Source organism: Carassius gibelio, chromosome B12 (assembly GCF_023724105.1).
Source record: "Carassius gibelio isolate Cgi1373 ecotype wild population from Czech Republic chromosome B12, carGib1.2-hapl.c, whole genome shotgun sequence".
Lineage (NCBI taxonomy): Eukaryota > Metazoa > Chordata > Actinopteri > Cypriniformes > Cyprinidae > Carassius > Carassius gibelio.
The window spans coordinates 10,309,992-10,323,471 of record NC_068407.1 but is presented as its reverse complement, the minus strand read 5'-3'; the positions used below and the strand labels follow the sequence as shown (position 1 = coordinate 10,323,471).

The window sequence follows — 13,480 nt, the reverse complement described above, 5'->3', positions numbered from 1 at the left end:
GCATGGCATCACACACAATACAACTGGAAATACAAGCTTTCACTGTTGGAGAATTGTTGTTTGGGTGAAAACAGGGTTGCGTGAGTCATGAAGGAAGCAGCCGAAGAATTTATGTGGCAAAATTAGTCAAGCTGTAGGCATTTTTACCATTGTTACTCATCCAAATGAGTGATATTGAAACACGTTCAAGAAATCAGATTTTTGTTCTCCATGTACAGCTTCTCCGAGATAGCTACTTGATATAAATGCTACATTTCCTAAAACTCCAGCCCATCAATTAGCATCTTGTGACGTGATAAGCAACATGTATTTAAAGAAATCCATCGGTTCTGGTCCAAAGTTTTATATCCATAATAATGCTTCATTAAAAAAAAAAAAAAAAAAATAGTGCTTGATCTTTGCATATTTCTCTCTTGATTTGATTTCTCTCTGAAGAAATCAGTATTATGGATACATGGCTCTCCATTTTAGTCAAAGTTAAAAGTTAAAAGGATAGTTCACCCAAAATGATGAGAATGACACAGAAGAGAGCTTTGCGCACAAAAACAAAGTATTCTTGTAGCTTCATAAAATTACAGATGAACCACTTTTAATGTCACATGGACTATTTTAACAATGTCCTTACTACCTTTCTGTGCCTTGAACGTGTCAGTTGTGTTGCAGTCTATGCAGGGTCAGAAAGCTCTCGGATTTCATAAAAAATATCTTAATTTGTGTTCTGAAGATGAATGAAGGTCTTACTGGTTTGGGGCGTCATGAGAGTAATTACTGACATAATTGTAATTTTTTGGTGAACTATCCCTTTAATGAAGTGTTAACAATAGATTTATTAAAATTTCTTTCAAACACCCATTTTGCTTAACAAGATGTTAAATGAAGGACTGGAGTCATGGGTTACTTGTGGATTATTGTGACGTTTTTATCAGCTGTTTGGATACTTGTTCTGACGGCACCCATTGACTGTAGTACACCATTCTCATTGGTGAGCAAGTGATGTAATGCTAAATTTCTCCAAATCTGCTCTGATAAAGAAAAGAAAAAAAAAATCTACATCTTGGATGGCTTTTTTTTTTTACAATTTTTGTTAAGGATTTATTCGACTGATGCACTGCAACACCTTTAAACAGCTTGAAAGATCAAATACACTTTTATATAACTCTGACTGGATTCGTCTAAAAAGAAGAAAGACATATACACCTAGGATGACTTGAGGTGTGTAATTTATGGGCAGATTTTTGGGTGAAGTAAGGAGTGGTGGATAATTATTGGGGCCTGTGTGAATGTGTTTTGGCTTGATGTTTGTTGAGCACTGCAGATCTTGATCCTGTAGTACTAGATTATAAAAACATACTTTGCAATTTATTCCCCTTCATGTTTAAATTGTATTACCATCATAAAGAACCATTGGTTGGGCTTTTCCAACTAGGAGAAAATCAATCAACCAATCAATAAAACTCAATTTTGGCCCCCAAAATAAAGCCTTGCTCTTTTATGGTCAAAAATATATAGCTGTTAATTACTGCCCCCTATAGATAGTTCCAGATACTACAGGCTGTTTGTGCTCCATAACACAACTATTTAGTTTTTTTAAATAAAAATAGTATTTTCCTGTAAAATGTACTCCAATAATCTATTTCGTGCTCTACTTTGAAACTCTATGTTTAATTTAATGTGTTACTTTCTTGTTTCTTCATAATAAATTGTGAAAATTAGCTTAGTGAAATTCCTTAGTGTATTTTGTGGTGCATACAAAATACTGCTCGCAAAATCAAACTTGACACAGCAGTTTAGATTTCAACAAAACTTTATTTCACTTATACAGTTTATAAAACCAGCTTGCCTGCTTTGATGCCAACATTAAAGGTATGTGGGACATTTGTGTGTGTGTGTATGCGTTTGTGTGTGCTTCAGTTAGAAAGGCTCAAAGAAAAAGGCTTGAGAAGAGTGTGTTTTGTGTTTTGATCATCTTATATGTGTATGTGTGTGTGAGTGTGTGTGTGTGTGAGTGAATACAGGGGTGCTGATAAGGCAACATGCAGTCTTCAGTTTTTTTGTGGCTTCAAAGAAAGAACAAACTGCAATGTTTGATAGCTTTGTCCTAGTTACCTACAGTAGACACAAGCCTGGGGTGGATCTGAGTAACAGGACAGGAATGGGGTTTGGGTGGCCATGATGGCAAGGCTGAATGAAGATGAAGACAGTCAGATCTACATTTCTTAGCATCCCCCTGGTAAAACACAGTGCCTAGAATCAGCATAGGACAGTGCTACACAACATACCACTGACAGACTTTGCAATGGAGCTGTGGTATGGTATTGCTTTTACACTGCGAGCATCACATATTCATGATCGCACACCGACTTCACATGCATCGCGACAAAATCAGGACAAAACAGGATGTGTGAAGACTGGATCTCTTCCTATAACATTGAAAGAATCCTTGTCCCAACTGGAACCAGATCTCACGTGTTTAAGCTAATGAAGAAATGCAAGGCTAGCACAGCTACATCAATACAGATAATAGTTTTTTTGTTTTACAGTATCTATGTTTATATTTTGTGAATAAACATTTGTTCTTACTCTAACAAATCACACGATAAGTCTATTGGTCAAGCACACAGTAACTCTATTCTGCACACATACTGAACTAAAGGAATGTAATGTATCTCTTAATGTACAGACAACTTGTCATTGCGTACATTGCAGCATTTTCAAGACTAAATAAATTGAAACATGGCTATGATCTCACGAAGATCCAGACGCACTTTGCTACATGCCCTGATGAAATGAAATGTATTGCTTTTCTTACATTACTGGTCATGCGGATTTCTTTTGTTGTTCCCCAGCCATGCTCCTAAAAGACCACCTCGACCTCTGATATCAGCCTCTGGGCTTCATCTTTTGTGAATGTATGAGTGTGTGTGTGTTTTAGGTGAGGTGTGGATGGGAAGAGGAATGACAGTAACACTAGAGAACAGCGTGAGGACACCAAAGATGGAGAGGAGGAGAAGCGTCACACATCTAACGACTACAGGGCTCAGGGAAAGTCTTTTTCAACTCTGGTTTTCCATACAGTCACAAAAAAATATCAGTAACATCTGGAGTCTGGAAGGGGTGAGGCTTTGGAGCAGAAACTCAGAGGGAAGAGAGGGGACCGTTTCAGCTTCAGGCCTCTGGACTAATAACCCTGATGAACAGAGAGAACACAGATTTAGTCATTTCATATATGGTTTAATCATGGTATTCTCATCTACGCAGATGCAGATACCTTGGACACTTTCCAGGAAGAGAGTTCACAATCTTATTGCCTTAGTATGTATTTATGTAGGATTTTATTATTATTATTTAAATTAATAATTTTATTCAGTATTAATACATGCAATTAAAAAAGTGACAGTAAAGACATTTGTAATGTTACAAAAGATTACTCTTTTAAAAAAATTTTTTTAATAAAAATATAAAATATTTACAGTATTTTAAATGCAGTCTTCGTGAGCATAAAATACCCCAAACTTTTGAACGCTGTATGCATGGGGAGAATTTTTATGTGTATCTTTTATTGTATGCTATGCTGTATTTTTTTCTTTTTTGATACAAATAAGTTTATCAACATTATCCAAGTTGTTGCTTTTTTTAATTACAGAATAATGAAGTTTGTCTCCCTAATGCTTCAAAAAAAAAAAAAAAAAAAAAGATTTAATGGGAGACCAAAGTTCACTGTTTTCATTGAAGTCCTTTTTCTCACCTCTCCACCGTCTCCTCCTTCCATGCCCCCATGAGAGAAGTCACCCTGTGAAATACAGACACTGTTAACATCCGAGAGACAGCTGCTTTCTGCTTAAGATCCATCTGGCATTCAGCAGTGAATCTTCATATGGACAGCTTTTGTCATGTTAAACAGCCATACGAAATCATATCCATTCAGACATGCAGGGATGTCTCTTCAGATGCAGGGAGCGAGCGAGGGATGTAAACGATGGTCATGGTGAATGCAGCTGGCAGGCACATCTTCTTCTGTCTCTGTCTCTGCGGTGCAGCTGTGCTGAGCTCTTCTGCTGAGTCACTGTCAGGACCAGACTCTATGTCCTCCTCGAAGGACTTCCTGCCTCCAAACGTCTTAAACTAATCTCTTTCTATAAAATGCTGTTTGCAACCTAGTTTACTTTCATAATCTAACATATTTCAAAATTAAACAGGTATTTCAACAAGATATTGTGATCAACATTTGAAAAAAAAAGTGCATTTTTTTCATGAGTGACTCAGCTTTTTCATGAAGACAAACAGCTTATGTACTTGAAGTAGCGTGCACCCATGAATCATACACAGAAAGAACAGGAACTTTTATATAAATCAGGGCTTTTTATATTTATGCTTATTTTAAAGCATAATTGCTTTCTGAATATCTGTATTCACTGTTAAAACGAGTTACCATCAGCTATTTAACTATGAAAATTAAAATGACTCCTATACAGTAGTTTCGGGCCTATGCATTAATACATAGATATTAATACATGCTTTGGATGATGTACTGAAGGCCAAACTTTGGTTCTAGGTAAGCCATAAGCCATTATTCCTACATGCACAATGTCAAATCATTCAGAATGAATGGTATTAATAAGATTTTTTTTTTTTTTTGTAACAGCAAGTAACAAGTATATTGTGCAAGGAAAACATGCATCCATGAGCAGTTGAAAATGCAGAATGCAATAGCTCTCTGCCACTGATAAGCTTTCTGATGATGTGAAAACTCATTTACTTGATGAATCACATCATTTTATTATATCTGTCCTGTCCTGTCAGAAAATATGCTCTGGTAGAAGATGAGTTATTATTACGATAAAGATCCCAGGTTGTTAGTTGATGCAATGGGAATGAGAGACAGGTAAATATGAGGACAGATCTGTCATTTGTCTGTCATCTGTCATTCAAGTCACCCACGTGTTAATAGAAAAGATTTACTTTTCTTGATGTTAACATAACTGTGCTGTCAAGTGACTAAAGATCACTGCATTTCACTTAGTGCATCTCCAGTGTTGTTATTATTACTTAAAACTAATATGATTTCATTCAAATGAAGCTGAAATAAAATAAAATAGAAATATTACATGAAAATCTTAAAACGTAAAAAAATAGAAGTATTGTCTTGGCTACTAACTGAAATTAAATAAGTTTAGGTTCAAGTACTAAAATTGCTAAAAGTAAAACGAAAATAAAATAGAATAGAATTAAAATTAAATATTTTAAGAAACACAAAATTACTCAAATATAAACTAAAATAATAATTAAAAAAATACAATAAATGATAACACAAAAATATTACCAATTATGTGGGTAATTTTTATCCCAGCAAATGACTAAACACTAACAATATTAGCTCATTAACATGATGGAAACTGATGTGAATTTGAGTAATCAAGGAGGTAATCAATGCAGCCATTCTTTCTCATTATGCACAATGAAGAGTATGACTCCAGGGGGGATTGATTAAAGGTAACTGAACTCTGCTGTTATACGGATGGTTGTGCACATTCTCCCCATCAGTTTGATGTGATACAGCAGTCAGTTCACGTTAAAGCCCAGTCTCATATTCAGCCATATTCACAGGCTATACACAAGCATTTCTCTTTACAACCAAATCAACCATTCCCAACCCCATTTAACAAGCACCTCATATAAAGCCTCATCCTGATAACAGCACAATTATAAACAGGGAAAAACAAACAGATTACGTTAGACACAAAATAACAGTATTTATACAGTAAATACACAGTTTAATGCAGTATAATCAAATAGATGTCGAGTTTGTGGTTATCTGAGAATAGACATAGATCCCTTAGGCTAGTCTTAAGTAATTTAAGATTGAGGTTTCAATATGGTATTTAAGAGATGTGAATTTAATTTGATTTCAGGGAAAGGGCGCCATCTAGTGTAGTGGAGATCTCACCGGGTTGACCAGGCCGGTCGATGCAGCCACGTTCTCCAGCCCCTCTACCGTCTTCTGTCCAGCTTCATTAGTGCTGCCCACCGCTGTCTCACCGACAATATTCGCCTGGTCGGTGGTCCTATGGGCAACTGTGAGGATCGATATTACAGAAAGTAAATATAAAAGACTTCCCATTTCTCAGTTTCTATTCTATAAAAAAGCATGTTTATATATTTCTCACCTGTGTTTACTCCTGACACCACTCCTTCCTTTGTCTTGTTACCTGGCATGAGAAATAAGCATGAAATGTTCTTCAGAAAATTGCGGATTGGTATAAAAACACCAAATTAAGTTCTATATAATTGGAGGCAAAGACAAGCGGCTGTTCTGGGTCAACGTGAAATATGTAAATTTTACATTGATATAGTCATAGCCTAACAATAGACAGTGTTTTCAGAACAGCATTTATTTAATCAACGCTGGATAGTTTACTGTACATACTAGAGTAGAGATCATGTGAAAACAGAATCGAAAATGTATAACAGAATAAATATTAACAATGTAGCTACACACAACCGATTTTAAAAAACATGCAACATACTTGAGACTTTGAGACAGTACAGTAAAATATTGTAATATTATTACACTTTAAACTATAGTTTTATATATTTTAAAATGCAATTTATTATTGTGGTGGCAAAGTTGAATTCAGCATTCATTACTCCAGTGTCAAGGAACACTGTTATTCTAAAAGTTGAAAATGTTAATTTTGTGGAGTTTTTTTTTTTTCTTCTTCTTTTTTCTTGGGGGGGATTTTAATAAATAGATGGATTGAAAGAACAGCATTTCTTAAAACAAATTGTTTAACTGTGTAAGAAGTCTTTACTGTCAATTTCTAAACATGTTAATGTTTTTGCTGAATAACATTCTTTAAAAAAAAAAGAATAATAAAAAAGATCCAAAATGGTAGTGTATTCAAAATGCTAATTACTAAATAAAAAGTAACATTTACTGAATAAACAGTCACATTTAGACTGTTTTTTTTTTCTTTCTGTGTCCCAGTGACCAAAATGTCAGGAGTTAAGTCTTGATAGCAGTCCTGTTTACTTCTCTGTTCACAGATAATAAAGGAATATACAGATCTATGCAAATCTAAAAAATACAGCACCACTTCAAATGCTTCATTAACAGGCAATGACACTACGCTTCAAAGAGTTTATCCGTCAGTCTTAGCTACATCTGCCCTCAATATCATTCTATCACACACATGCCAGCCTTGCTCTCATCAAGCATTTAAAAATTCATCACAAAGGTCATGTAATATTTAGAAGCAAACTGCTTCCGTATTAATCTACGTCTTTCATTTATGCATATACATTATTCCGTCCATTTCAATTCTTAGACTTCTCTTCTTTCTCCATGCTGTTAATGCGAAAGCACAGTTTTTTAGTCGTTTCTGCATGGCTGAGCACATCTGCTCTCCTGCGTTTTTTATGTATGTGCTTTAAAGGAGATCTCTTTATATTTCCGCAAAGTCTATCTTATATTAAGCATTTGCACCAACACTTTCAGCAGAGGAGATCTCCACTGCGTCATACAGTGATGATGACGACAATGCATCTTCAGAACATACAGTTCTGGATCATTCAAGGCCATTCACAGTATCAAACACAGTAGCTTTGACACTCTCGAATGGAGAATAAGGAACCTGCCTTTGTAACAATCAACGTGAGTAATGACTTCATGCTCTAGTGCACGTAATGCCATTTGAGCACTCTGAAGCCCCCTGACAATACATGCCCTGGAACGAGAGCCGATTCACAGGCCTGAGGCCTCAGCACAGGTGACCTTGGTGGAAAAGTGCTTATAAAGATGACATCCATCATCCAAATGCATGCTGGGTTGATTGTTGATCTGATTGGATTAAGTGAGATTAACACTGTCAGGTTATAGGTGATGAAAACGACATCAAGTGTTTTCTTGAACACTCTATGGTGTGTCTATCCAGGTGGGAATGCACTGAATACTACACAGTCATGGTTTCGCGTTGAACTGTTTGTAATTTGTATTTCAGTCATGTTCTCGCTACGCCATCTGTTCATTTCTGTGCTGATGAGCATAAGCAGACGCTATGGGGCTGCGAGCCTGTGACATAACACTTGAGCACTGCACCTCATTTCCCCAACTCTCTCTCTTTCTGTGGTGGCATAGGGGGATGGTGAGGGTTAGTCATCACAGTCCCCTCACAACCAGGCAAATCCTGCTGCATCGGAACACACGCATGGAAGATGGGGAGCGCAGAGAGGGAGGGAGTAAATGCTGCAGTGCTCAGCTGATCCGCTCTATATGCCCCCCTTACTTTCTCTCTCATTCACATGCACATAAACAACACTTTATAATGCGTGCAGGACGGAATAGTGTGCAGACTGTAAGTTGATGAAGTTGGAATTATATTGTATTGGACAGGTACATAACAGGTAAATTGCTTATTCACATGCATATGAATGCATGCAGGAAATAAGTGTCAAAAAGAGTAAAATAAATAAATAAATAATATATTTGCCTAAAAGTAGTGCACAATGCACTTTTATGCATAAATAATTAATTATTAACACACATTTTTGTTACAAATTAATAGTTGTTACATTGTTAATAGTGTGAGCATGTTGGACTTAATTAAATTAAATTGTGCAATATTGTATAAGGCATGCATCATAGTGTATTGAGTGAAAAAAAAATCTTTATTTAATTATGAAATTCGTTTGAAATATTAGTGCACCCGCATCTTATTGTTTTTTTTTTTTTTTTTTTTTATCAGTTGTGTATCTCAGATTCGCAGCTGCTTCCATCTACACTCTCACAATTCCTCAGCCGACTAGAATACAACCTCACCGAGACCTTCCTTTTTCTACACACACACACACACTAATGAAATGCAGACTCATCCATCACATCTGCATTACATCTATTGGGAATAATTGCAGAGACCTTTATAGAACACAGCTATTATTACCACTGTCAGTGCTGCATTATTTTATTATTTTTACCCTGTGTGAAATACACACACGTACACACACACATATGGAGAGAGACTAGCTGCAAACATTTGCACTTACCTACATACATGACCCCTTCTTTGGTCCTGAGAGCTGCCTCTTCAACTCCAGCTTTAGTTTTCTCAGCGGCGGCCACCACTCCTTCCTTGGCCATGGAGAATCCTTTCATTAGAACATCCATCCCGGACGCTGAATATGACGGTGCTCTGCAGATGAACTGGGCCTGGTAGAATTTGCAAGGGCTGAGGGTTTCTGTCTATATGCTGAAAATTTCAGATGGCAGGAGAGAGGAATACAGAGAGAGATTCTATGCCAGGACAGATGGATGCACGGACACTCCGAACGGACAGCAGTGGAATGAGAGCGAGAGAGAGAGAGAGAGAGACAGAGAGCAGCGAGCAGGCGCAAGAGAACAGGATGCAGAGAGACAGAACCTGCTGGATGCTGCAGTGCATTTAAGTCGTGTTGCAGCCACAGCCCCCACCCACAGCTCCTCCACACACACACACACACACGCACTGCCTCTCATAGCAATGTCGAACAGACTGATTACATATTTATTACGCTCTAGCCAGCAGTGCATTACAACCAGATGCTTCTTACAATTATTGCTTCTTACAATTATTGCTATGCTCTTGCACCTTGGGGACACACGTCCTCCCTCAAAGCCTGGTTCTTTATTCCTTTATTTTTGGGAACTAATTTGAATAATTTATTTGTACAAACATTCTTATCCGTCCCATGAAAATATACACTTTACTAATACAATAGTTAATGAAGAAAATTACCATAACAACAGTAAAAATATATTTGTGTAATATGTATATAATATAATGTCTAGTGTATATTAAATATATTTGTAATATAGCAGTATTTAATTTGTATCTAATGAAATATATTTGTATTTTATACACACACACTATTAAATATATTATGTAAATTAAATGTATAGCATGTTAATACAATATAGCATATATTTACCTTTTTGAGGTTTTAGTATTAATATGATGTAAATTGTAAACTAATATAAATTTTTATTTGAACATTTTATTACATACATTCATATAATGTATTACTATCATACACACACACACACACACACACACACACATATATATATATATATATATATATATATATATATACACACACACACACACACACACACACACACACACAATAGTAAAATTGATATAATATGCATTTTAATATAAAGTATACTGTATGTTAATACAATGTGTTATACATTTGTATTTTATTATTTTATTTTACATACATAGATAGACTTACATTTAGCTTTATTATGAGGATATAATGTTCCTGTATATCAAAGTTTTGGGTGTGTATTATGTTGTTTTTGTTGTAGACCTGCAATTCAGAATGAAAAAAAAATCTAACAAAAACAGCTGAATCATTCCTTGCTTCCATGCTAAAAATATTTTGAACCGTCAGCTGAAAGTCACAACTCAGCAAGAATTCTATGGTGTGATGCAATCTGATTGGGTGAGGATAACAAATACCAACCCACCTGGTGACTGTGGATTGGTTAAGGATCACAGGATGATGACTGACACAGGAGATAGAATCTGTGAAGGAGCAGTGATCTCTGATGGGATCAGACAGGGCCGCTCTCCCACTCCACTGTACGTCACATGGTCAGCTGTTTCCATTCGGGATTAAAGAGTTTACAGGCTATGAATGAATGACATATACTGGCCTAAGCAGTTACCAGTCTGATATGGAATGACATGCAACACATATATGAATTCCTGACATGAAAATAACAAAAACACTAAGACTACAACTGATTGGAAAAGCACATAGTAAAGAAGGAGGTTAACAAGGATTCAGATTACAAGTGGAGCTGCTATCTCACCAACTGGGAAATGATTGTCAGTACTTAACACAAACGTGCAGAGAACAGAAGCATTTATCAGGCCGTAGACTGCTGTGTAGTCTATATCTAAACAGTTCTTCTGCCAGCATGACATAACAGAGAGCTGAGAATAAGCTGATATCGCGCTGTCAGAAGAGCTCAAAGGATCAGAGATTCAACAGAGAAACACGGTACAAATATATCACACAGAAATACATCCGAATGCATCTCACCTTCCTGCTAGTGTTTTGCAGGTGAATACACCAGATGTTCTCTGTTCCTCTACTGCAAACAAACACATGCCAGTCAGAACATGTTTTAATGGTAAACATACACTGTGATTTTCTTCATGCGGGGATTTCCCATTGGAATTGATTTGACATCAGGCACTGATCACACTTACCACTAAAAGCAAATGAAAGGACAGAGTCTGAAATAATGTGGGTTGATATCCTGCTTTATTTGTAGCAAGGACATTGTTAAAGTAGTCCATGTGACATCTATGGTTCAACCATAATTTTATGAAGCTACGAGAATCAGTGATGCGCGGGTTGATCCAAAATGTGCTGGTGCCTGCGGTCGTCCGCGGTTGCCTGCGGTTATGAGTCATTCAAAAACATTTTTAATACTATTCGGGTCGCGGTCGGTCGGGTCCTAGTGTCCTAGTACAAGACGAGCCTGTCCTCCAACAAAAAAACAACCATATACTGTAGGTCGTTTGTGCAAGCATTTATTACGACCTATATTACGTTTTAAAGTTAAGCGACCTCTAGCGGGCGTAAAAATAATGACAGTATCGCGTTGCATCTGTCGTCATGAATTGACGTATAACGTCATTACCAATCAAAACGCACATTTATTTAAATGCAATGTGTGGGCGTTTTACACCGATCTCACAGTATTTCCTACATATTTTACTACTGTAGGTGGCTTATTCGTACCTAACCCCACCCCTAAACCTAACCCTCACAGAAATCATGTTAAATTATGATTTATTGAGCATATACATTTTCGTGCAAGTCCCTGTTCCCTGGGATCGAACCCATGATAGCATGATTACATATCAAGGTATAACGCAATAATCTACTAACTGAGCTACACGAAACGCAAACCAGAGGGCAAATAAAAGAGTACAAAACATTAATATGAAAATGACCTTTTGTCGATAGGGGCGCAATTGTAGTATATGCTCTGATGGGTCGTATTTCTGGGATTTGGACAAACAACCTATACAAGCGTATTGGTTGGAGGACAGGTTGTACTGATTTGAACAAACCCGAGCCTCAATGTCTAGCAGACCTTGCAGAAACATACAATTACAATTTTAGTACAAATTATGAGCTTACTGACGATATTTTCCTGACAAAATTATAATATATTAAGGTTTGTTGGATTTTTTTATTTTTTGCCTAGTAAGTTTTGCCTACGTTCCTATGACCCAATGACGCTACGATGAGCATTTACTAATTTTAAAAAATGCGGGTCAGGAAGCGGGTCGGGTACAATATTTTATTTAAAAAAAATTTGCGGTCCGAGTTGCGGGAGAGTTAGTTGAAAACGTCTGTCGGGTGCGGGTTATTAATACACTGACCCGCGCATCACTGACGAGAATACTTTTGGTCCACGAAGAAAACAAAAATAATGTGTATAATGCTTTAAGGTACTGTCGTGAACGTGCGTCAAAGACTGACACGGAAGAGAAGAAATGGTTGAATAAAGATATTTTTGTTTTCTTTGCACACAAAAAGTATTTTCGTAGGTTCATAACATAACGGTTGAACCACTGATGTCACATGGACTACTTAAAAAATGTCCTTACGTTTAATATCTTAATTTGTGTTCCAAAGATGCACAAAGGCCTTACGGATTTGAGACGACATGACGGTGAGTATTTCATTTTTGGATGAACTAACCCTTTAATTCTGTAAATCTTCCAAAACTTTTTTACAGAGTTCTGCCTTTGTAGATTCCATGTGAATTTACTCATTAGTGAAATTAAGCACAAAAAAACTATTGCTCAGCCATTTGACACTTTTTTGTTAAAGTAGTTTCCAGCTAAAATGTGTCCTCACATGGACCACAAAACCAGTTGTAAGCGCACATTTTTTATACTTTTATACCTGAATGATAAAAGCGAATAAATAAGCTTTCCATTGATGCATGGTTTGCTAGGATAGGAGATAACAGCTATTTAAAGTTCTTAAATCTTACTAACCAAAAATTCAGTTTTTATATATTTACAATAGAACATATTCAAAATATCTTCATGGACCATGATCTTTGCTTAATATCCTAATGATTTTTGGCATAAAAGATCACTCGATAATTTTGACCCATACAATGTATTGTTGGCTATTGCTACAAATATACCCCAGAAACCTTTCGAAATTGAAATGTATTTTAAATGTACACTAAAAGCCCCTCTTATCTTAACATCCAAAAATATTTATTATATAATAAAAGTAGATCATATCATCCCCCTGCTCTTAAGTAAGCAAACAGCCTTTTCTGGTCAAGGTTGAGTCAGCCTAACTGATTTGAACAGACAGGAAGTCTGTGGTCAGAGTGAAGGAAGCCACGTTGTGAAGCACGGGCCGAGCGCTGGTTGCTGGGCTTGGAGTGGAG

At 36.5% G+C, this 13,480-nt stretch overlaps 1 protein-coding gene and 1 long non-coding RNA gene across 3 annotated transcripts; both read right to left on the bottom strand.

Annotated features, from left to right (window-relative positions):
- Positions 1–1,786: 1,786 nt before the first annotated feature.
- On the bottom strand, positions 1,787–9,442 carry LOC127968755 (synuclein-like). Of its 2 annotated transcripts, XM_052570090.1 has the most exons (6): positions 9,040–9,442; positions 6,165–6,206; positions 5,945–6,072; positions 5,668–5,685; positions 3,746–3,790; positions 1,787–3,187 (listed from the first exon to the last, which is right to left on the bottom strand). In XM_052570090.1, the coding sequence occupies exons 1-6, from the start codon at positions 9,158–9,160 to the stop codon at positions 3,179–3,181; spliced, it is 363 nt and encodes a 120-aa protein (XP_052426050.1). In that variant the 5' UTR covers positions 9,161–9,442; the 3' UTR covers positions 1,787–3,178. The 2 variants fall into 2 exon arrangements, with proteins under 2 accessions (XP_052426050.1, XP_052426051.1); XM_052570091.1 differs by lacking the exon at positions 5,668–5,685 and having other exon boundaries at positions 9,040–9,434.
- An 822-nt stretch (positions 9,443–10,264) lies between these two features.
- Positions 10,265–11,955, bottom strand: LOC127969130 (uncharacterized). The gene is made up of 3 exons (XR_008156220.1): positions 11,259–11,955; positions 11,089–11,140; positions 10,265–10,639 (listed from the first exon to the last, which is right to left on the bottom strand). It is a non-coding gene; the product is annotated as an uncharacterized LOC127969130 (long non-coding RNA).
- Between the last annotated feature and the right edge of the window lie 1,525 nt (positions 11,956–13,480).